Source organism: Sycon ciliatum, chromosome 2, assembly GCF_964019385.1.
Source record: "Sycon ciliatum chromosome 2, ocSycCili1.1, whole genome shotgun sequence".
NCBI lineage: Eukaryota > Metazoa > Porifera > Calcarea > Leucosolenida > Sycettidae > Sycon > Sycon ciliatum.
In genome coordinates this window covers 11521616-11547110 of record NC_088644.1, presented here as the reverse complement: position 1 = coordinate 11547110, position 25495 = coordinate 11521616, and the positions used below count along the sequence as shown (strand labels likewise).

The 25495-nt window shown below is 47.0% G+C and overlaps 2 protein-coding genes and 1 long non-coding RNA gene across 4 annotated transcripts in view; 2 read left to right on the top strand and 1 right to left on the bottom strand.

The window, feature by feature from the left end:
* Positions 1-3740, top strand: part of LOC135808695 (uncharacterized) — a 35360-nt gene extending 31620 nt beyond the window's left edge. Inside the window, exons 19-21 of the mRNA XM_065321918.1 lie at positions 365-668; positions 1562-1839; positions 3038-3740. Of these exons, the coding sequence (XP_065177990.1) occupies positions 365-668; positions 1562-1839; positions 3038-3191 (736 nt within the window). The 3' untranslated portion in view covers positions 3192-3740. The remainder of the gene's footprint in view (positions 1-364; positions 669-1561; positions 1840-3037) is intronic.
* A 150-nt stretch (positions 3741-3890) lies between these two features.
* On the bottom strand, positions 3891-24089 carry LOC135808693 (fibronectin type-III domain-containing protein 3A-like). Of its 2 annotated transcripts, XM_065321916.1 has the most exons (30): positions 23943-24089; positions 21026-21220; positions 20386-20427; positions 19282-19385; positions 18462-18583; positions 17980-18039; positions 17558-17601; positions 17218-17312; positions 16895-16948; positions 16144-16271; positions 15624-15751; positions 14743-14786; positions 14159-14245; positions 13698-13773; positions 13281-13343; positions 12659-12724; positions 12207-12328; positions 10913-11018; positions 10442-10513; positions 9527-9630; positions 9163-9276; positions 8720-8791; positions 8483-8557; positions 8130-8222; positions 7575-7741; positions 6818-6862; positions 6527-6676; positions 6086-6252; positions 5481-5623; positions 3891-5065 (listed from the first exon to the last, which is right to left on the bottom strand). In XM_065321916.1, exons 2-30 carry the CDS (start codon positions 21189-21191, stop codon positions 4631-4633), a joined length of 3144 nt encoding a protein of 1047 aa, XP_065177988.1. In that variant the 5' UTR covers positions 21192-21220; positions 23943-24089; the 3' UTR covers positions 3891-4630. The 2 variants fall into 2 exon arrangements, with proteins under 2 accessions (XP_065177988.1, XP_065177989.1); XM_065321917.1 differs by lacking the exon at positions 20386-20427.
* Positions 21220-22800, top strand: LOC135808694 (uncharacterized). The gene is made up of 2 exons (XR_010552106.1): positions 21220-21818; positions 22412-22800. It is a non-coding gene; the product is annotated as an uncharacterized LOC135808694 (long non-coding RNA).
* Positions 24090-25495: the final 1406 nt, after the last annotated feature.

Here is a 25495-nt window from a genome sequence, read left to right as displayed (position 1 = left end):
GGTTGAAGCAGGGAAAACGTGTTCCACCTAAAGCAGAGCAGGTGCCAATATGGCCAGTAGCAGGGCAGGCTGTTGGCATCGTAAACATGGTAGCAAGTAAAACTGGCATAACTGAACAGAGAATGTAGATCAGCACTGATGCAAGAGCAAGTGAGCAATGCGACTTATACATTAAACGAACGTGTGTGCTGTAGACATTCATGATAATGCTTACAATGTGCCATGTCTAAAGTCACCCATCAGATGCACCCTTCTAGGCGGTCGTGCATGAGGCGCTCGTGCATGAGGAGCTCATGCATTGCACATGCCACTATTGTGACTCTCGTCTTTCCTGTTGCCGTGTGGACTGCTTTTCTAACGTTAGAATGTCCAAAACGGAGGCAATGTTGAAGCTTGTGACACCCGGGGCCGACCGGAGAAGCAAGAGATCAGCTACACCAACACGCGCTGCTCACCAGTACGAACCCAGTTCCATAAGCCGTTCGCGCTCCTTCCTCTCTTCGGTCGGCAGCAAGCGCAGCAATTCACGTCAGCGTCAGAGCAAGGACTACAAGCCAGCCGAGCCAATCCCGTACCAGCCTAACCCGCAACCCACGCCAACTGCCGCTGGCAACAGCAGTCTGATGCGCCGTAACTCTCTGCTTACTGCTGTGCAATCCACAAAGAAAGTGAGCGTCATTATTGTGTATATAATCATTAGTCACACTCCCACAGTGATTGTGGAGTGGAGCTGGGGGAGGGGGGGGGGGATGGGGGAGAGGGGAGGGGGGGGGGCATGCATGATCAGAGATGAACAGGTTGTAGCTTTCTGATTTAAGTTTCTGAGGGGCCGTTTACATGAGGAAAATAAGCCCGGGCTTATTCGCCTCGGGCTTATTTTTCAACCGTTTACATGACGGTTGTACGGGGCTGAGTTCAGGTAAGTGACTGCGAGTTCTGCGCGCATTTTATTTTTCAAATCGCACATGAACGCAGTGGTAAATGTTCGTGTCTGATGAAATTTGGATCAAGAAGTGCCGGCTCAGGCTTCTACTGCCTTTCCAATTGTCACTTGTTTTTCTAGAAGGTGAAGGATGGGCTAGGACCTTCCACTGGACAAAAATCAGAAGAAAACATACCAAGAAATAAATAAAAGAGACGCACTGTTCACGGCCACATCCTCTCAGGTACACGAGGCAAAATCGAAAATACGGAAAAACTCGCTTATAAGCCCAGGGCTTATATTCTTGACCGTTTACATGACGAAATAAGCCCTGGGGGTTGGATAAGCTCGGGGGTCAAGGGTAGGGCTAGTTCAGCTCGGGCGAGCTGAATAAGCCCGCCTGACCATGTAAACGCGCGCTCTAAAATGACTGGGTGACAGATCAAGGCGGGCTTATCGTAAGCCTAGGGTTGAATAAGCCCGGCGGGCTTATTTTTCTCATGTAAACGGCCCCAGCACTTTCTCACAGTCACCATTCTACTTCCTGAGGTTGTTAAATCATGCTGTTAACTCACCACTGATGTCGATGCTCTCCTCTTCTCCTTTTTCTTGTGTAAACATTTCTAATTAACTTGACAGACAGCTGGCAGCTTCGCACACAAAAAGCCACCGTCATCAAATCGGTCTTCGATATTCTCACGGTCATCCAGCAAGGCGGCCAACCGGTCCTTGCTAGCACCAACTGCTACTTCACTATCCCTGCCAGGCGATTTGTCGTTCTGTGGTACTGACGCCACTAGCAAGCAGACAAGCAATGGAGGTAAAGCAACAGTCGAGAGGAGGAAAAGCCTGCGCATTCGTCTATCGCACTACCAGCAACAGCGATCGGCGTCCAAAGAAACTCAGCAAAATGCTCGGTAAGCTGCAGTCCTCCGTATCATGCTGTTAACACAAACAATAGAGAGGTTCCGCATAACGTAATTACGTTATTAAAAAACGTAGTCGATCTACTGAAAGTTTTACGTAAACTACATGCGCATCTGTGTTCCGCCATACGGAGTTTTCAAATCACGTAGCTGCCCTTGGCAACTCCGAACGCGGCAGTGTACGACCAGATCGACCTGGGGAGAGAGTCATAAATGTGTACCCCAATCCACTTACGGACCAGCTACGTTACCAGAGCCCTATCTACGTACTCTACGTAGACAACTTTCCGTAAGTGGAGTGCAAACTCGCGAATTCACGGGTTTTTCCCGCCCACTAACGTAATGTTGCTCAACTTTACGTAGTGCGGAACCTCTCTACTGTGGAAAGATCACCACGTCATACATGTCACAGAGTGGTTTCACATCTATCACATGACCATACAGGGCAGCCATGTTGGTTCCAACTCCACTCAACTCCTGCATCTATAGGTCACGTGATGTCGGCCATGTTGGTTCCATTGTCCACATGACATGATCACTTTCTAGTTTCTACACAAATTTAGTCACATGACAAAGATGTGAAACCACACTCTACTAGTGTAGAGTCTCCTAGTCAGGATCCTTAGCATGTCCCTCTTTCTCTACATCAAGTGGCAACCTAACTTGAGATTGATGACAGGATTTCTGTTCTAAATTTCAACAGCCTTGTTGCACTTGTCAGGGCTGGCGCCACTGGTACGGTCGGTACGGCCATGGCTGTACCAAGAGAAAAAAGAAAAAAAAAGTCGGTCCACGCGCCACTGGTACGGCCGGTACGGCCATGGCCGTACCAAGAAAAAAAAAAAAGAAAAAAAAAAGTCGGTCCACGTGGCCGTGGAACGTCCAAAACCGGGGGGAAAAGTTTCAATGTATGATTTTGTACAGGGAATCGCCAGAGCGCAGGATTTGTCATCTAAATTCCAAAATTTTTCTGGGGGAGGACCCCCACACCCCCCCCCCTTACATATGGCCCTTCGGCCGCACCACTCCGCGGAAGCTGCCTCCGGCCCTGCTTGTACAAGTTGTAGTAAGCCAACTGAAGCATGCCGCTGAGCTTGTACATGCGGGTGCATGACTGCGTTCCTGGCTGTATAGCTCATTATCGCATGACCGTTGGCTTGTTGCACTGTGTCGTTTTCATCCTGCGCAGTGGCAATGCCTCGATTGCAACCGGTCTGGGTACTGTGGCTGAGCAAGGTACCCCCCCGCGTGTTGGCAGAAACAACAGCCAGCAGCAAAGAGCCAGATCTCGACTTCTGCAAAGCCTGACCAAGTCCAAACCTGCTCCAGCAACCGCCGTCTAGGCCTCCATCCCCGACTGACTATTGCTTGTTGTTGCCAAGTGAGTGGTGTGTTCTATTGTGAGTGGTGTGTTCTATTGTTGCTGTTCACTAGTACGTACTGTGCACGGTACTGCAGTGAACGTCTGTCATGTCAGTAACATCACGCTGCCATCACTCTAGCTCCGGCCAACAGCCTCTCAGCGGCGCATCTACGAGTATCTACCGAGTCGTGTAACTAACTTTGGCGTTCCGCCCAGTGTGAATGAAATCAATGGTGGCGCTGTGCTTCAGTGCAGTTAATTTTCTAGCGTTCTGAATGGCGATGAGCAAATAATGTTTGCCATGTTACATGCCACTCGCTAACAATGATAGGCACCACAAACGAACTCCTCTCACTTCTTTTAGCCTGACTAAAATTAATGTTCTCCAAGCTTTACAACCAATTCAATTTTGCTTTGCTCCTGACTATGAGCTATGTAGGTGCAAGGTTGCAGTGAGTTTTCCATAGTTCTTTGCAACTATTTCTCATAAATTCATATCACACTATGTTGAATGTTATTGTTGAATGTTATTAGCATTGTGCCGAAATGGCTCTTGGAGGCTACAGCAAGAGCGAGAGGTATGGAATCATACACCCGCACCACCCACCCATACACACACACACCATCGGCCAATCATTCACCCACCCATACACACACCATCGGCCAATCATTTCCTTCGGAAATAGTGGTCATGTTCAGGATTTGGCTGGGCAACGCATCATATTGTGGTTACAAGTGAACACCTAATAAACTTATAAACAGTGTGAAGAGTAAGGAATTTCGGAGCGAGATATGAAAGGCAGCAACGCCATAATTATAATGATACACAAATCGCAGAAAAGGTTCTTGCCAAAAACGGGGTACTGTGTGGTGTGGCATGGACAGAAATAATCGAACACAATGAAAAAGGCACTTACTTGTACAAATCTGCAGCAGCAGGAGAAATAGCACCCAAAATAAGCAAGGCAAGTAGGAACAGGTGTGTAAAAAAAAAGGTACAGGCAAAATGAAAATAAAAAAGTAGCAGGGAATATCAAACATCATCTCACTATCTCAGGTGGATAAAGCAACTGTGGCTATAGGTATGCTTATAGAGTAATAGGGTAGGAACCATGGCAACAAGGGTAAAATAAAATAAAAACTCGGAACAGCACAAGGCACAAACAATAGTGGTTGTAGTCACTGCATGCAAAAAGGTGCTTGTTCACTAAAAGGAGAACAAGCATACCTTGAAGGCCAAGTGGAGCAAGCAAACAATACAAAGATAGACAACGTGACAAAGATCCACTGGAAAATACACTAGTATATTGCACACACTAGTATCAGAGTGCAGGATTGGGCTATTACAACGACTATTGACTGGACTTATTCAGTGCATAAGCCCTGTACCAGAGCCGCATACAACAATTTCACAACCATTTAGGCAACAAAATAAAGTGAAGCAGCTATTGCTACAAGAACGGCCACTAGTCCAAAGAGAACGATGATGAAAATCGCCTGGCGTTGATCTGTCGAGGCCACATCTTTTTGGCTAGTGCTTGCCCCGACTTTCTTGGGTGGTTTCTTTGTTCGTTGGTATGGCTTACCTTTGGAGCTGGAGGTAGCTGCTGCACCTGCAGATGGAGACGTTTGGGCTTTAGGGGATTTGCGCTTGTCCACCTTGCCGTCAATGACTGTGTCGGCAGTTGCCGAGGCAATAGTGGTGAATGAAACCACTCGACTGAAGGAGCTGTAGAGACTGGTTGATTCGCTCACTGAACTGCTGGTCTTGACACGCACACGCAAGGAGTACTTAGTGCCTGGCCGTAATGAGGAGAACTTGTAGGACTGGCAACTCGAATCACCGGTGAATACCTGAGGTGTATAAAATACACATAAAGCATGCACCACGCACACACACACACACACACACACACACACACACACACACACACACACACACACACACGTATACACTGGTGTATTTGCAATGGTCGCAGGTCAGCAGTCAACATGTCCCAAGAGTAAACACAACAATTAGAGGCACCCAGTAGTGGGAGAGGCCAATACACACACAATACAATGTCATGAGTTTAATACTTACGACACTGGGATAAGAAACATTGGCTGTAAGGAAAACTCAACAAAAGTTTGTTTCGAATGTACTATGCCGGTGTTGTTCTGTACCAAAACCAGCAACAGATGAAGCTGGAGTCCATAGCATTAAAGCACCTGAGCTAAGATGAAAAGCTAAGGTGAGCTTGTGAGAGGCACAGATGTGTGCACTCACCGTCCGATAGTCTCCACCCTCCTCCATGCACTGTACTTCAAACTGACAGGACGCTGTGTAGCCCTTGTGCACACGGCCATCGGTCACGATCGCCTGCCAGGATAGCAAAGCCGACTCTCCTGTGATCGACTCCACTTTCACATCTAACACAAGAACACAAGAGCAAGCATAGTAGTAGCAGCAGCAGCAGCAAGAGCAGCAGCAGCAGCAAGAGCAGCAGCAGCAGCAAGAGCAGCAGCAGCAGCAAGAGCAGCAGCAGCAGCAAGAGCAGCAGCAGCAGCAGCAAGAGCAGCAGCAGCAAGAGCAGCACAGGGGTTACCTCACATACAGCACACCAAGGTGATACCAGCACCACAGCATGTACTGTTGTGGACATGAAAGACTACAGAAATATTTTCTCGTTGCTGCACCAGTGCATGAGAGCAAAACAAGCCATGCATGTGGGCAAGTAGAGTCTACATAGCACCCAAACCAAACTGTACACACACACCCACACCCACGCACACGTGCACACCCACCCACACACGGACGCACATACGCACACACAGATACACACACAGATACACACACACACACACATACGCACACACACACACACAACTCACCCCTCGGCGGTGGTGGTGGTGGTTCAGTTGTCTGGAAGGACTGCACGTCACTGTACTCACTGACACCAGCTTCATTCTCAGCACACACTCTCAAACGATATAGTGAACACGGCTCCAGATTAGTCGCCTTGTACGATAGAGCTGAACCATCGTAGACAGTCTCAAAACTACACAACACAAATATACACACAACGCACGCACGCACGCACACACACACACACACGCACAAACACACACACGCACGCCGGAACAGGCAGACTTTGCTATTTGCGTTTTTAAAAGAAGAGCAACACCAACAACAACGGCAGCAGCAAAGATCAGCAAGTAACAATGGTCAATTGGATAGGTAGGGAAACAAGTTCGAACAATTCAACAGTGATCTCTTTAGCCTGAAAAGCAAGTACTTGCACCACAGTAGTACATAGTGACCGGCTAACTTACGAGCTTTGGTTTCCTTCGGCGAGCTGAAGGCGATAGTCACATCCCTGGCGTGCTGACCATCTCAGTTTGAGCGCATTGTGATAACTAGCAGCAAGCTCAAGAGTCGGTGGAGAGGGACGGGCAGCACGGGTAGAGCCTGTCACAACCGGGCTGAACACACACACACACACACACACAGCAGCAGCAGCAGCAAAACACAGCTATGACAGGATAGTAGTTCACAGAGGCAGCATCCCAGCACTGGGTACACAGAGGGCAGAGCACAGCATGTCCACACAATCAGACACGTACCTGAACGGACCACTACCAATGCGGTTCACAGCTTGCACACGGATCCTAGATCAAGCAACAACAGAGATACAAGGTAAAGGGGCATATTCACACCAAGAAACACCGCTAAATGGCAAAGTAAAAGCTGAACACTCTGCAAAAAACCAAATCAAGCACAATTTACTCGGCTTAATCAAGCCAATACTGCAAGGCAAATCACAGACAAAGGCTCTCGCACTACAAATGAGAGACACTGGAAAAGGTGCTCCACATCCAAACCAAGTCAAAGAAAAGAACATGAAAACAAGGACACAGAGCTCTAGTCCAGCTCCCACACAGTATCATTCCTCATTACACACAGGAAAAAGAACAATGACAGTGGAAGACAAAACTTATATAGGTGAAAAGGGCGCAAAAAATGTACGAGGCATCCAGGCGTAGTATTCATGCCAACAGGAGCGTGCAATAAACTTCACATCATAAAGCGAAGGTGCGAACAAACTACCCATCGCTAAGGACCACACGAGTAAGTTCACACCAAGCCAATGACCACACACAAGTGGTGCATTGAGCCACAACCAGATGAGCAGGTGTGAAAAACTACTAGCTAGGGTGACACAATCATGATGAAAGCAGGCGAGAATTTCACTGACTGTTGAGTCACTGTTGCGAGTGCAGAGAGCTATTCACATGCGCACTACAGATGTTTGAAATGCCACTACACTTCCCCCGGAGCACACACGAAAAAGCGGACAGCACAAACAGCAGTGCAACTTACTTGTACGCTGTGCTTGCTCGGAGATCGGTGAAGGTTGCCCGCGTCGATGTTTCCGTGATGGTCTTGGAGTTGGCACCGACCAGTTCCAGGTAATAGTGACTTATCGCTTGGCCATGGCACGGTGGTGTTGGCCAAGATACCGTCAATTGATCACTGGTGGAGCTCACCTAGCAACAGCAGCAACAGCAACAACAGCAGTAGCATAGTACCAGCAGTCAGAGAAAAGCAGCACAGTGCTGATACACTGTAATACAGCTGTACTGGGTGAAGTCCAGTTTCAAGTACAAAGCTGGCGTCCCTGAGCCAGCCCAATAACATCACCCATTATATCAAGCGGCTATACGCGTACATACTCACTGCAAAGTGTACACACCTCATGAACACATTCTTTTTTTAGTTTTTTTATAGTTTTATTCTAAGCAATGCATGGCTGGGGTAGCCAATGACCACGGCTAGCATTCTGAACTCAGTACAGCTTGAAAACCTTGCACATGCCCTGCAGCATTGACACAGCTTCCAAGGCACACACAGACCCGTATCCAGTCCAACACTTACCAGTGACAAGCCGGATACAGCAGCAGGTGGACCATCCTGAGTAGTGCCACAAGCAACCAAACTCCATGATCCCTGGCCGGAGTCACTGACAGCCTGATTGGAAGATAAGAACACACACGTACATGTACACACACACACACACACAGAGCAAGGCAGGCAGACACTCATAGAGTAAGAATGATGGGCGAAAGACAAAGCATTAAAAGAAAAAAAGGAAAAAAAGAGCAGTCAGTCTAGCACTACGCATAACCACCCAACACACATACGTACACGCACGCACACACCCACGCACACACGCACCATGCATACATGTCGTTTACACACAAAGCCCACCCACACAAGGCTCAACTTACAGCCACACGGAAGGAATGAGTCGACGCCGGTTTCAAAGAGCGGACTGTGCACGATAGCTCCTTACCGCGATATACCTGCATCGAAACAAGCCAGCACATGACCACAGTAATACAGTAGTAATGATTGCATCTCAAATAAAATAGAGAGTCCTGGGTTTTCGGCAATCAGAGTGTGCTTGAACATGGTGTGTAGTTGTAGTAAAATGGTGTGCAACTATGGATACTGACAGGACTCACCTGAACATAACTATCGCCTTGTTGGTGCTCAGCCACGTATTCTCGTACCGGTGTGCCGTGTGTTGCAGCCGCCTAGACACATACAAACACACATACATATACACATATAAACACACGCACACACACACACACACACACACGCACAAACATATGCGCACGTGCACACACATACACAAACGCACACACATGCACACACCACATACATATACACACGTGAGTATACGCGTGAGTTCACATCAACAACTAAAACCAAGATCAACACAAAATCCAAGCTTCCTCACTGGTTGAACATTGCCAAAGCTGGCAAAAGAAGTAATAGCTTTCTTCTCATAAGATGAAAAATGAATGAAACAGACACCTACATGTTGAACAGTCAGGGCACAGACACCGAGTACAGAATACTTGTTGAGCACGTGTGGTATCGTTGTGGTGTTGTAACTCACCTCCCAGGTCAGTTGCAGTGCTGACGATGATGTGGCCGTGGTGCTGACATTCTCCGGTAGTCCTGGTGGTGCTGCGCCAGTGATAGCAGTGCAGGCTGATGAATACATGCCTTTCTATACTCAACAACAACAACAACAACAACAAAAATACACACACACGCACGCACACACACGCGCACATTATCAACACATTATGAATGAGGACATACGGTACTCGTGCACAGAGTGCTTTGAACATTGAAGTGCAAACAAACACACCAGCCAGCAAAATCCATGTGACCAAAGAACGGAAAAACCACAGGAAATGAAGACAATTACAGGCACGTTCACATGGGCTGGAATATACAGATGGCAAAGAACATACCCCGGCTGAGTTGCCTGCTTTGACACGGAATTTGTACGTCACTCCCGGTTGCAAGGGTTGCACATTGTGACTCGTCCGAGGTCCATCATACACTGCACGATACTCTGCATAACATGAAGAACATGAAGACAACACGAAAAAAATTAAGTCATATTAGGCCAAAACAAATAATGACCTTGTTTCCGGTCGGCCGATCGGGCCACTTTTTCCCAAATTCTGAAACTTTTTTCGGTCCCAAATGTACAAATGGTGGCAATACCATGTGTGCAAGTGCACTCAACGAGTCATAACTCAGTCAAATCTCAACCGAATTCCACAGTCGAAACACCTACAAGGTAGCATAGATTCTCAGCTGTCGGCTCGAAAACCTCTGGGGTCGATAGGAGCTAGAATAACGGAGCTGGAAGGACTCGAACTGTTTGCTTGATTTCTCAGGATGTACGAAAACAGGACTACACCACATGCTGTACAAGAACAGTGAGTCAGTCAACTTTGATATTGATCCTTGCCATGATATATGATATATGTACAATGTACATGTGTAGGTGCTCTTGTCCATCAATACCACAACGATTGAGGAACCAAAAAAAGTATCCGAAAAAGTTTCATTCCGGCCGACCGAGTCTCCTTATTTGAGGGGTTGCCGACCGGAAACAAGCCTATTTTTTGTTTTGGCCTTACGCCAAACGGTTTCACTAAGTAATGGAGCGACCGTCGTTGGCAGAGAACTTCACGGGGAGCATATACGCTACATGTGTGATGCAACGCAACAGAAGAATATGCTGTAGATGCCACCAAATGCACTCCTGATGGGTTATTCTCATTCCCCTCTGTTTCAAACGCACTACGTGTCCTGTCTTTTCAACGACTAAAACACCTAGACACACGTACACACACACACAGGTGCGCACGTACCATCGGATCCTTCGGTGGCAAGCTCGAGCGTGTAGGATGTGATTTCAGCACCACCAATAAATTCCGGTGGACCTAGGAGTTAAGAGGGTAGAAAAGCAAAAAAACATCACAGAATACAAAAGAAAACCGAATGAGACATGAGCTCCGTACAAGTATTAGGCAGTATGAACACAATAGGGAGATTTTGTTACATGTACAGTTACCGACCGAAAGGACGTCCATTCCGGAGATGTACACAGCCTACACCTTCATCATCCAAGTCCAAAAGAGCACCATCCAAGTCCAAAAGAGCACTATCCAAGTCCAAAAGAGCACCATCCAAGTCCAAAAGAGCACCATCCAAGTCCAAAAGAGCACCATCCAAGTCCAAAAGAGCACCATCCCAGTCCAAAAGAGCACCATTCAAGTCTAAAAGAGCAGCACTCATAAGTAAAGCGACCAGTTTAAACAAACAGCGGCTATGCAACTTACCCCATGCCACCATTACAGAAGACGCCTTGGGACGACCGGATACATACGGAGAGGATGGAGACCCAGGCACACAGGCGGGCAACTTGACCGACAACGGCTGTGCCCACTGTAAACATAGAGATGGAGACAAAGATACAGGTAAGCACAAGCACATGATGAGATGGAGACAAAGATACAGGTAAGCACATGATGAGATGGAGACAAAGATACAGGTAAGCACAAGCACATGATGAGATGGAGACAAAGATACAGGTAAGCACAAGCACATGATGAGATGGAGACAAAGATACAGGTAAGCACAAGCACATGATGAGATGGAGACAAAGATACAGGTAAGCACAAGCACATGATGAGATGGAGACAAAGATACAGGTAAGCACAAGCACATGATGCAAACTACAGTGTGTAGCCTCCATATATGGGTATCTACTGTCTATCAAGGTGAAGTTCCGTAGTCGCATCATAGTTGATGCAAATGCGTATAAACGGCGGAAAGTGGTGGCATAGAGAGCCCAACCTAGCTCAAGTTGTGCTCCAGGAGACGTGGTTAAATCCTGCTGGCATGCATTGTATTGTTCAAATAATGTGCTCCAGGGATTTCACCGCGATTACATGGCCAACACACTGTTGTGTTCTTCTTAGCTGCTGGAATGCCCTAACTCATGGGTGGTGCAACACTGTGTGTTGATGCACATACAAGTAGTCCTACCAAGAGTGCATAAACAAGAGCGTGCAACTCCATAGCTGGTCAGGTCCGTGCGAGACGCCGCCTTTTCTGAATCCATGACGCGTGCCATACAAAACGTGCGCTAATCATGCGCTGGGCACCGACCTACGGCTCGAGTTTGTGTTTTCGCCGCTTTCTAAATGAAAATGTAACCCTTTTCTCCCGTTGCTGTAGCGTATATCGTACTCATAGTGCAAGTAACAGTTTAGTGAAACCCTGCAGAATCCATGCGGCCACAGGCTCACAGTACATACATGTACCTCGTACCGCATGACTCATGATCTCCAGAAAAGTTCACATCAACAACAAAATTCCGCCATGGGGCCCAAACCCAACGGAGTTGCACAAACGTGTTCGTGTACTAGTGTTCTTGCTACTACCCTGCTGTATATGGCAACGATCTGCTAAAGAACCCTAGCCCCCCCCCCCTTTATTTCAAAGATTCATCGGACACGTATAGACTTGCCGTGCCACAAAGTCAACAACAGAATGAAATAGAAAGAAGCTTAGCAGGGGGTAGCTGGTCGGCAGAACACAAAGAAGGAGAAGCAAGCGCGGCAAAGTTACCTCTCCGGGTCCTCCCTCTTCAGAGCGGGCGGCGACACGCAACATGTACTTCTTGCCCGGTTCCAAGCTAGTCACCTGACACTGCCTGTCAACATCATCAAACACACTTCTGTAGGTCGTATCTGGGAAGAAGATCAAAGTTCAAACAGCACAAAAACGACGGTGTCCATGCCGAAATCACACTTCAAAATTCTGTCTCGAGCTCCCCCTCCTCCACCTCACTGTTATCCCTGTCATGAAAGAAGCATCTTTTAATTCTTTTCGCAGGGTTAGCCTGAAGAGCACCAGGCCAATGCAAGGCTGTCAGAAAGAAATGCAGGGCGGTACGGTCAAGCACCAAAGGTGCAGCTCGGTAAGGCATCTGTAGATCACGACCGTAGTGATCACAGCAGTTCCAATGGTCGTGGAATACCTAAAAGAGTTAGTCGACACAAACAACACATGTCACTTACCTGGCGTGTTGGCGATCTCAGCAATGTATCCGATAACTTCACCTCCCCCAGTGACTGTAGGAGGACCTACAATCAAACCAGGAAAAATAATGGCATTACAACGGCGCCGCCTACAGAGCACTGAGCACCATGGATCGACAGCGGACATCCTCAGCTTTCCAGAGAGCCCAAGATGATGAAAATCAGGTACAGGTGAGTGAAATGGCGATATTTTTAGTGCCCATTGTGAATAGTGCGTGTAGTGCCAGCGTGCGTGCTGCCAACTGTGTAGTAAATGCTCTGGCATTGAAGTGGTTAAACAGGACATTGTTAGAAGTTAGAATGGCAAGAACAGGGGAGTAAACAGAACTTTGCCTCCACAGCAAAACTTCAGGTCATATGATACATGGCATGGGCAGTGACTGGTAGTAGTACTGTGACAATCAGCAGCAGGTTCAGACGGGGAACCATGACAACCACCCAGGGTCTGTGCAGCACTTTGCTGAAACTAAGCACTGCTGGTGATAAGGTCCTCACAGGCACCACAAGTGTGTCCCAAGAAGCCATACAGCCGTGAGCAGACTATGGGAGGTCTATGGGCGCAGACAAGAACAGCAGACAAGACCACAAGACATGAACCTACCCCACTGAGCTGAAAAGGAGAATGGCTGAAGGGCACCGAGCAAGCGAACATTCTGTGGACAGCCTGCATGCACAAGCAAGACCAGTCAAGCAAGTTACTGTGAATAGGTTCGAAAGACATGGACAGCATACACGTCTAGCCAACTCTACAACATTCAGCTACACTCTCTTGATGCCAATTCTCCGTGCAATAACTTGTACCAACGGAAACCACCAAGAAAATTTAGAAAAGGTTGCCAAAGTTGCCTTTGCGCATGCTACTCTTGTTGCTATTCTACAGCAAGAACTCTTTGTCTCATTTTGCCCCTAAATCAAGTACATCACTGCCTGCACTTTGGTAATTAGTGCCACCCCGTCATCATCGGACAACGCATTGAACTGCATTGAAATAGATCATGTACAGGATATAGCCACCCACCTGGAGGCGCAGCTAAAGTGAGGAACGACGACACTTCACTTGGCTTGCTACTGCCCTGAGAATTGGATGCGCTGACCTGGCAATGTAAAACCCGAAATAAATACACACACACACACACACACACACACGAGCACGTACAGAGACACAGACACAGAGACACACATGCACACACACACACACACACACACACACACAGACACACAGACACACACACACAATGTACACGTATGCACACGCAGATACATACGCAAGTCAGGGTAGTTCGAAGTTACTTGCAGGCAATATCGAGATCAATACAAATATTGCTCGGCCAGCCTGTTGCACTAAGAGATCACATAACCTTGGAGATCGGTCATGCCAGGCATCAAACCATCTTGCGACATACTTTCACATCTGTATACAAAGACCATGTTCCATGCCGGCGTGAGAAGACAGTGTGCAGTGTGTAAACACAGACTTACCCTGAATTTGTACATGGTAGCCGGCTTCAAGTTGTCACACGTATAGCATTCAGCGTCTCCACTATAGGCAGCGCGGAAACCATAGTCCTGTGCACAGCACGACAACACACAGCAGGCATCAGTGGCTGTGCAGAAAGAGTGAGAGGCAAACTCCACCAGCTTGCATGCTCTGCTGTTCTGACACCCATAGTCACAATAGCTTCTGGCAATAGGTCAGACAACTCAACATCAGGCTGGAAACCTATCGAATTTCTCTGTAAAGAATTGCGACAGCTGTCATTTGAAGAAAAGCCGTTCGTCAAGGTATGAAATGTATGGACTTGCTTAGGGGCCATCCGTAAATACCGATATTCATTTAGAAACGAAAACTAGTCGTTTCTCTTCAACCCCCCCCTAAGAAACGAACACATACAAACGATGCATAGTATCGATATTTTTTCTTTTCTTTTCTGGACGTGCCCACACATACAAACTGTGCATCGATATTTTTCGAGAAACGAACAGGCGCTCAACCCCCCCCCCCCCCCCTAAACGACTAGTTTTTGTTTCTAAATAAATATCTATATTTACGGATGGCCCCTTACCGTGTCAGGGTCATCCATTTCTAACTTGCAGTCAGTGACTGACCCTGTAGGAAAAAATCAGCAGATACAAACACGCGTACACACGCAAACACAAATTAAAACACAGAGCTACCGTATGTATAGTGCTGTTGGCGGTCAGCATTCACTGGGACATCAGCCATGCAGCATACAGTACTATCACTAGACAGTACACTGCTTAAGTGCTAAGAAAATGCCACACAGCTGAAGCTCATCTTCAGTGTCCTATAGACATCAGAAAGAGTACAGCAAGAATGAAGCAAGTGTACACACACCACTGAGTGCAACGCACCCTGATTTCGAGCAGGTACATTTCATCGCTTCTATCACTTTAGATGAAGCATTGCAGCCTAGATGCATGTCTCCACAGTTGCACTGCCACAGTACAACCTGTAACACCAGTACTTAGTGTACATGTACAGCAAAACCTGTAACCAAAGACCACCATGACTTGTGACCAGCCTGGTACTACAGACCACTTCGCCAGGCACGGACGGTCCCACTAAAGACCGCTTTCTCTGGCCCCAAGGGGTGGTCGTTAGTCACAGGTTTTACTGTACTTTGACATCAAACATGTTGTACCGGTAAACAACGAATTACGCTTTCTCAAACTTATATGCGGAGTTGCATACTCTCGTTCATGTACTCATACTATTGGGTATTGACATTAGTCCAAGTGTACTGTGGCGTTGTGCAAATTGGCCAAATTCAGTGTATACAGTTGTGACATTTAACAGCTTCAATGTACAACAGACGGAGAATAATTATTAGGGCAGAAGTGCAGTCGATGACACAATGAATGTTGGTATTAATGTAAAAGATCAACACAGCGAACAGACAAGATCCTTGCCAAGTACACTTACCCCCGTTGCCTGCTGGTGTCTCCCATGCTACGGTGATTGAACTGGATGAGCGGCGTGCCAGGCTAGGTGCCGCTGGCACACGTGGCACTCCGACCTGTGTGAACTGCTTCGTCACCTGGCTGAAAGCACTGCATGCCGCACCACCACACATGTACACACACACAATGGTAAGGAAAGGCCCCTGGAAATAGCTTCAAGTAAACCTCCAACGTTAAAAGTGGTTGGAACTGCAGAAAGTTGATGCGATTTCTCCAGTTTCCTTGGAGATGGCTCAGTAGCATTGAGGTGGGTAAAGTGCACAAATCAAACAATACATACACCAGCAGTGGATAAGGTAGGCGTGTGTGTGTGTGTGTGTGTGTGTGTGTGCGCGCGCGCGTGCATGAGAGAATGCAAATAAAAAGAAAGAGAGAGAGAGAGAGAGAGAATGAAAAGAGAGAAAGAGAACAGAGGGCGAACCAATTCACAGCGCAACATCAGATGCAACCCAGGGCCAAAGGCCGCCATCACAGTTTCTCACCTCTTGCCGACTGAGTTCTCCGCACACAACCTGAAGGAGTAACCCTGGCCAGGCTGTAGTTTCTCTGTCACCTTGAACTGTCTTTCAAGACCAGTATACAACTCAACAAACTTGCCATTTCCCAAGCCCTGGGAGAACAGATAGACACATCACACGGACAAAACAAAACAAAAAGCAAATGAGGGAGAATGTCACTTCACAGCACTGTGTGTCATCTGATATACGGAGCAGCCCAGGCGTAGAATACTAGTAGTTCATTGCACCGGCATGAACAGCAAGATCTGGTAGTATTGTATCAGCCCAATCATGCCATGATCATGCAACCGGACCCTCGGTCTTATCTGAGGATGTTGGTACCTAAGTTAGAGTGGCCGTAGCACAGAGCAATGCCACATACTGTATTCCTTGTGATACATGTACGTCATACTGGTGGTAACTACACAGAGCATACTTAGGCTGGGTTCCTTTGACAAGAAACCACCAATCCCAGGTAGCACATGACAGGGTCTACTAAAGTAGTAAAGATACTACTCACAGTCCCCCAAAAAGATGCCCAGTAGAGGGAGGGCCAGATAAGGGAAGGTTGAGTCATTTGAGTGTACATGTACATGCAATGCCAAGCAGGCAGTTACTTGGCAAGATACATGTAAAGTTACTCAGATCAACAAGTTCTTAGCAAAGGGTAAAGAAACAGCCCAGACCAGACATCCACCGACATTTCAATATCGACCAGTGAACCCTACGCGCATACCTGATCCCACTCCAGTATGTAAGCGGATATGCCTGCGCCATTCTCGCTGACCACCTAAACGCAAGCAAAGAGCAAAGCGGACGGACTGTTCATGAGACCAGCTGGTGCACAGTGAACACATAGCAACACAATACTACCTACAAGAAAGCTTGCAGTCAGATGGAAACACGGGCACAAACATCACGCACCATCACAGAGGAAACAAACCCGATGCCAAATGTATAGGCACAGGTAGATGACTGTACAAACCAACGATATAATGAGTCAAACGAATGTGCATCTGGGAGACGATTATTTCAACAAGAGAAACGTTCTGCACTTACAGACCACTTCAACGTTATTGTTGCACGGGTGCGGTTCAACAAGCGCGGCGCATGGGGTGTTTCGGGTGCGGCGGCTAGTGTCTTTGCCGTCTCAACTGTGACAGGCACATCAAACAACCATAGCATTAGACACAGGCAATACACGCAAGTCAGAGCAGCAAAGAACGTACAAAATTACACCAAATACTACAGCACTCAGGGCAGGAGGTGTGGGCAAAACAGTATCAGAGAAATGAAATCTGCACTTGACTCGTGCTTAACGCATTTCTGACATGGGTCATCGTATTCCTATAAGTAGAGAACGAACGGCTCGTAGGTATATCTGTGTACATGTACATACCTGGAGAACAGTCACCGTTGAGGGTAGCTGTGGCTGCATATACTCTATCACAAGCAACACATTCATGAAAACACACACACACACGCGCGCGCGCGTGCACACACACACACACACAAACACACATTCATTTCAGTGTGTTCGGGTTGGCTATCGTACCATGCCATGTATTCCAGTTTGCGGAGGTATTCAGCAGGAAATACTACAGACATTACCAAGCAAGCAGCTAACTGAGACCATGAGCAACAGCCACTCAGATCGCCTTGAATACATGGCAGAAGAGATCACAGAGAACAAATCAAACAGCCACCACCCACCCACACACACCAACCCACACACCCACACACATAGCCACCTACCAACCCCCCACACCCACCCACCCACACAGCCACCCTCCCCCCTCCCACACACACACACATACGCACCTGAAAGAGTGCAGGACACCGGGTGAGAGACCTGTGACAAGATGCTCCAGCGCTGCACCCCTGAAAACACACACACACACACACACACAGAGGATACAGAGAAGAGCAAGGTATAGCAAAGTCAGCGCTATTCGCCATGCACATGCACCCATACATGTACTACAGGATGGTGTCAACAACGCCAGTTCTTGCTTCACCAATGCCTACAGCTTCTCCATATGGGATGGTATCAATAGCACATGGAATTAGTGTTCAAGTACTCTCATGTGAAGATCACCAGCACACATCGCCAGCACACATCGCCAGCACACATCGCCAGCACACATCGCCAGCACACATCGCCAGCACACATCGCCAGCACACATCGCCAGCACACATCGCCAGCACACATCGCCAGCACACATCGCCAGCACACATCACCAGCACACATCACCGTGTGCTCGCATAGATGTAAGAAATAGTTGACAACTACGAGTACTCACGAATATATCTTCTTGAAGTCAGGCGAAGACTCCACCGACATCTCCACATGGTAGTCGACTTCCTCCTCCACCTTGCTGGCCTCCCATGCGACCAACATCTGGCGGCTTTCAATGCCAGTCAGCTACATACACAAAGAAACCCAACACACCACAAACAAGTCAAAGTTTGCCCTGTTGCTACATGCCCAAATATGCATACTGTAAACCCCCTAATTTTAGCGACACATAAACCCTAGCGAATTTAGCGAATCAGTCAAAATCGCTAAAGTAAGGGTGTGCGAATCGCTTTTCCGAGATAATCGAATATGTGTACTAGCATTGCACCGACAGGTCAGTATAGAGGTTATGCGATAACGTCACATCCACCATATATAGGAGCCAGTTGGGGTGGCAAAATGCCCAAAGCGGGTACAGAAACCCCTTATATAGAAGAATTTGGGGTGGCAAACATACTACTATATGACGTGTATCGCATAACCTGGTGCCATAGTGGTTCATTCACCAGTGACTGACAAAAACCATATAAAGCAGTGGCAAACATGGGGAAACTGCACTGCTCATCCTTTTACGGCATTAGATGTACAACATTGACCCAAGTGAAAAGAATGAAGAAGTTATTTTTACAAAAATGCACGAGTAAATTTAGAATCACAAAGCTACCATGTGCTTGTGTGAGTATTTTGCATGTGCAGGGAACCCGGCGGCGGATTTCACTTGCCACGCCTGTGCACCAGAAGTGTCCAGCTTCTGCCCAGCTGAGCAAGTTCACTGCACCTTGGGTGCAAGCATTGCAAACGCCAGCTGAGCAAGTTCGCTGTACCTTGGGTGCCAGCATTGCAAACGATGCCTTCTTCTGCTTGACAGCGTCTGCAATCTCCTGCGCTCTCTTCTCGTCCGCCGAGAAGTGACGAGAAGTGCTCCACGCTAAAAAGAAACACCAGTGAAACAACAACACGATAGTCATGGTGAATACAACAAGAGACTGATTGATTAATACTGGTAGAGATTGATTGTAACACTGTGAAGAGATAGTGCAGAATGGATGCATTGGCAGTAGACTAAAGATGACTCCTACCATCCTACACACATCGGGGTGCCGGGTGTATTCAAACGCTGCATTATTGTATGTATGTGCGCTGATAAGTCAACGCGGAATTCAGGCGCTAAAGCTTGAGGGGCAGTACTATGCTTGGTGACGGCATTCAGACACGAGCTCAGAATGCCTGTTGAGCAATCTGGCCTTGTCTGCATTGCTGATGAAGAGGTTTTTCTGTCGGGTGTGGTAAGGCTCTGGGTCAGCATTGAGCATGTTGGCCCGTCCTCAAGGCTATTCTGCAATCCCAAAAGTGGGGACCCCAGTACTAGTGGTGTCTGGACAGAATTTCAAGTTCATGCCACATGATTTAGATGACGCAATTATTCGCGGTGCACATGTGCACGTCTTGTCAGACAACTCTGTTGACAAGTAGTGGAGATTTTATCCGCAGTTTGATCCTGCACAAGCTTGTGCGAGCAGGCAAACGTGACACACACCACCTTTATACAAACATGAGAGCTGCATGTACAAGGAGCATTGTATCATTTGTTTTTAAATGTCAACTTGAAACTCTATCGGGAAGACACTGTATGCAGGAGTTGCATACTCTAGGGGGTGATGTGATCTTGCTTGCATGCCATGCAGGGGATCATACAAACATTTCTTGTTTATACACGTACACGTCGTATGTACTTTGTACTGCGGGATGACCCCTAGTACAGTGCACCACTGAACTTCCATCCAAATGGAACACTGCACAATCATTGACAAGATGACCGTGGCAGGAAGACAGGACATGATATGCCAAATGGTGAAGAAAAAAAAAACATTAGAATGAACGCGGATGAAGCAGCAGGCATGCAACCTGCACAGGGCAGACTGGATTACCTTCCGCGGCGCCATTGCTATCAGCGGCCGGGGACTTCGTGCCTGCGCATTGACATTGCGTGCGTCAAGACAAAAGGCACAATGGCAGCACACAGCAAATGACCATGGCAGGACGTGACATGGGAGAAAAGCAAACTCACATGCCCAGCAACTACAGTTCGGGGCCTGGGAAATCCAAAGACAGTCAACACAACACATACCATGGCACTCCGGGAGCGCTGGTATTAAAATAAACATGACAAAAATCGGAAATTGGGCTTGCTTCCATGTGCACGACTAATTACGAGTACAATGTACCGTAATATTATTTGTGCATTGTGCATGAGCTTGGCAAGCTGCCTGGCCAAGTGTGCAGGAATATGGCCAAAACAACTGGCCAAACGTGTCCACCATATCAATATGAAAGCCTATGCTTTTCAACTTCACATTCTGCACCGCCACTTCATCGTACACAAAGTACACACTTGTGTCGCAGACTATTGTTTGTGTACTCGTAGAAAATTAATTAGCATTCGCACTCACAAAATATACACTATCATGTACTACTTTAGAAGCCGGAAAGCGGAGTAAAAATATTGGCCAGTCTAACTATTGTCACCGTTTACAATCTATTAGTATTACACGTTTACACTGCATTCACCTTTGGCTGCAGGTGGGGTTGACGGTGATGTTGGGCTAAGGCTGGACTGGCTCGATATGGAGCCATTGCGTCCTCCCCTCGACTCCACAAGCACAACCCTCATGCCAGTGCGAGTTTGTTCCTCAGAGAAACGTCTCACTCCTGGCCCTGGTTTACCCTTGATCATGGCTGCCACTACACGAGTCTTAGTCTTAAAGGGAAACTGAACGCCAAAAATAAGTATGGCTTATCCGAAGGAGAATTGGGCACTGATTCCGATGAGCTATGTCTCGAGCCGATCAGAGAAGAGGAACCGTGTCAAATTTCATAAATAACACCTTCCATATTTGGAAAATGGGCTTGATGACGTGCGTACTGCTTAGCTGTCACCATGCTGTGCATGCTCAGCAGTGTAATTGAATGGAAGAAAACAATTACTTTGGTGTTTTGCAGCTCTATTTCGTTCCCTGACGGTACCCAAATCTAGATGTAGGAATCTGTTGAGCAGGAGAGTGACACATGTCTTCCCGAAGGCTGTCCAGCCTGCAGTGGTGATGAAGAAGACACGAATAACACCCCAAGATCGATTGTAGCGAATTGAAAAACTCATGGTGAATTTGCTTCCACTCCAAGGCAATGTCGAGGTATGAAGGGTGTTTGTACTGCCTTCCAAAGTGAAGCGGAGATGAACATGGCTTTGCATAGCTGTTGTTCTACGCCAACTTACCTACTCTTGCTGGTACCGTAGTGGTATATTGCAAATTTCGTGGACGAACAATTTGAGTCACTAGTGGCTAGTGAGCAACACTAACAGGTGAGATTTTTCAATTTGATAAAAATTGTTCTTGTTTGAGAACAGACGGTGGCAGTCATTAGACTCAGTAGGTGTCTCTCTGCGGCTTCTTTCCCTTCATCGATAGGGTTGTGCTTGAAGTCGAAATAAATAGAACATGTGGAACAAAAATCTGATCATGTAATTCGAATTTCAATTTCAAAGTATGTGTACATCAAATCACAAAAATTTCAATATGGTGCTGTCCACTGAAAAAGACTGGGGCTGGCAGCAATGGAAAGGGTAGAAACGAAACCAGTAAAGTAGAGTATTCATAAGGTAGAGGGAGTTGAAAACGGGAGACGAGTAGTGAGCATTTCAGTTCGAAGTAGTGTCAATAGACAGCATTGTGTTGCATATGTTGTGAATACTGTGCGAATCTAATAATTGGCAGAGGGTAGTGATTAAGCAGAGTATTGTTACAATACGAGGTACTTTGTGAGCAGATAGCAATCAATATCACGACGTGGTTTAGACAGGAACTCATAAATGTCAAGAAATTGATAATCCAAAATTATAATTATTATCCCCTGAGTAGTATAATTATTATGGTGTTCTCCTGTGTTTACATGCAGAGCCTTGACGTTGCTGGATGAGCGACAATATAAAGTACATAAACGTGTAGCTCATAATGTGGGATGACTGCCGTATTGCATTGCCAACGCAAACCCATCCTGTGTCAGTGCAGCCATCCAGCAACGTACTCCCCGGACCAGATGCCGCTGCAGCTGAACACCATGCCGATGGAAAGCCAGGAGTTGATGGCGAAGCATTCTGGTCTGCACAGTACAAGGCAAAGAACAATAATATTATGAATTATAACGCATTGTAATCCTTCCCACACATCTTTGTAAAAACAAACAAACAGTGCCATTATCACAACACTTGATCAAGCATCTTGATGGAGGTATTTTCCATTGTGCTGGCCCAGCATCTGCACCAGGAAGACCATGTACACTTACAAGTATCTTGTGTGTGTGTGTGTGTTTGTGTATCCGTCTGTGCACACGTGTGTGTGTGTGGGGGGGGGGGCTGGGGGTAGACGCATATGTGTATGGGTAGGAGTGTGTGTGTGTGGGGGGGGGGGGGGGGGTTCCCACACATGTGTATGGATGTGCGTGTTGCATGCGTGTGTCTGTGGGATGGGGTGGGGGTGCACTGCACGCACATGTGTACATGTGTGCGCGCAATATAGAATGTGTGTATTGTGTTCGTTGAACACAGGGAGTCCTCCTGATTCCATAAACTTTGTGATCATTGTGATTGTATGTGCTTTGAAGTTGAAATTCGCAATACTTTGAAGTACATGTACTGATGCTTGATTAGATTTATGTTCCACATGTTCTATTTATTTTATTTTACTTCAAGCACTTGTACTATCAAGCACAACCCTACCAATGAAGGGAAAGAAGCAGCAGAGACACCTACTGAGTCAAATGACTGCCACCGTCAGTTCTCAAACAAAAACAATTTTTATCAAATTGAAAAATCTCACCTGTTAGTGGTGCTCACTAGCCACTAGTGACTCGAATTGTTCGTCCACGAAATTTGCAATATACCACTACGGAACCAGCAAGAGTAGGTAAGTTGGCGTAGAGCAACAGCTATGCAAAGCCATGTTCATCTTCGCTGCACTTTGGAAGGCAGTACAAGCACCCTTCATACCTCGACATTGCCTTGGAGTGGAAGCAAATTCACCATGAGTTTTCCAATTCGCTACAATCGATCTTGGGGTGATATTCGTGTCTTCTTCATCACCACTGCAGGCTGGACAGCCTTCGGGAAGACATGTGTCACTCTCCTGCTCAACAGACTCCTACATCTAGATTTGGGTACCGTCAGGGAACGAAATAGAGCTGCAAAACACCAAAGTAATAATAATTATTGTTTTCTTCCATTCAATTACACTGCCGAGCATGCACAGCATGGTGACAGCTAAGCAGTACGCACGTCATCAAGCCCATTTTCCAAATATGGAAGGTGTTATTTATGAAATTTGACACGGTTCCTCTTCTCTGATCGGCTCGAGACATAGCTCATCGGAATCAGTGCCCAATTCTCCTTCGGATAAGCCATACTTATTTTTGGCGTTCAGTTTCCCTTTAATCGCAGGAATCTATAGGAAATATATACAGCTCCAGGACGGGAGCTGGGTTCCCGTGGTCAGATAGAACTGAAAAAATAGGGATACGCCTGAGCTGACCCGAAAAAAGTGAAACGTCGGTCACCCAAACAAGTGCAGTCAAAGGAAAAATCACTTCTCAGCTCATGTGCAATCTTCTTTTGCATTCAAGGTGCGCCATGCGGATGAAGCATGGAACCACGTCAGCACAGTCGAGACATGTTCGAAATGAGTCACGTCATGATGAGCAGAGCAGTGCAATGAGTGCATGCAGTATCCAGGTATCCATGGACAGTCTAGTAGCTGCTAGCTCTACCTGAGCTACGAGTACGAGTAGCCTACGACTCAAGATTACACGTAACAATACCGTACTATACTAATAGAAAAGCTGACAGGATCGCTTTTCTAAACGTACAGTATAGTAGCTCGCGAGCAGCACTAACGAGTAACGAGTTGCCTGGTTACGTGACTTGAATGATCAGTCGTTGATGACTGCAGTAGAGTGTTGTCATGATTGTTGTTGTTGTTTATTTTACTTCGCAGATTCTAACGGGCAATGCTAGCTAGCTGGCAACTGAAATCCGACCCCTGAGCGCTAATAAAAAAGGAAGTAAAATAATTAATTAGTTTGGGCGTGCTCGATTTCACTCACTTCTGCAACAACGACGTTAGGGCTAATACGTCCCCATCCAAGTACACTGAGACGTATCGTTCGTATCCTTTATACTACATGACTGTATATAAGTTATGTAGTGGTCTACCTGTACAGTCATGTAGTGGTAAATCCAAAACAGGCAAAAGCCTAAATGACACTGGACCCTCTTGGGTAAAGCAATAGTGAGTGTTTTTGCTAGGGGTGAAACAGTTACCCTATAAGGTTACAAAAGGGTACCTGGCTTACCGGACGGGTTATCGGGTCCCCTTTAGCAGCCAATAGTAACAGTGAACCCTGCAAGATTCTCTAAATTGTCAGGATCGTACGACCACACGGCACGAGGACAACTCTTTTCCTTTACACAGTATATTTCACTTCATCTGATAATTAACAATGAACACTAATAACACCAGCTATTTATAGCATGCAAAAAACAGCGTACATGCAAAACATAAGCAGATAAAACTGGACATAACAGCGTATACAGCAAAACGCACACAACGCATATAGCGTATGCCATGCAGCAGCATCAGCGGTACGGCGGAGTCGAAATACAACATTTCAACGAATACAATGCCATAAGCGCGAAGGCCTTTCCCAATTGAGAACTGGTGGTTTACAACATTCTCCCCACCAAAGGGCTTCTCACCGCCGTACAACAATGCACACAAGTCAAAAACGATCCGGGGCTCTGACTACGCGCCCAGAACGCGTTATCTCCTGCTGCCGTGGTGGTGGTAACGGTGCTGACGGTTCATACGCTGGCTGCTGAGGGACGATAGCAGGTTGAGCGGTATCTGCAAGCCCAGGAGCCACGTCCTGTGACGATACTTCTAGCGGCACTAACCTTTGGATCGGCCTCAACAGGGTACTGGTACTCAA

Bases quoted from the DNA above. Each gene is read 5' to 3' on its own strand.
- LOC135808693 (XM_065321916.1), bottom strand. From the start codon at position 21,191: ATGATCAAGGGTAAACCAGGGCCAGGAGTGAGACGTTTCTCTGAGGAA. The intron at 17,313-17,557 runs GTATGTACATGT...TGCCTGTCACAG, and splicing joins CAACGGTGACTGTTCTCCAG to TTGAGACGGCAAAGACACTA. The intron at 13,774-14,158 runs GTAAGTCTGTGT...TTACATTGCCAG, and splicing joins CTACCATGTACAAATTCAGG to GTCAGCGCATCCAATTCTCA.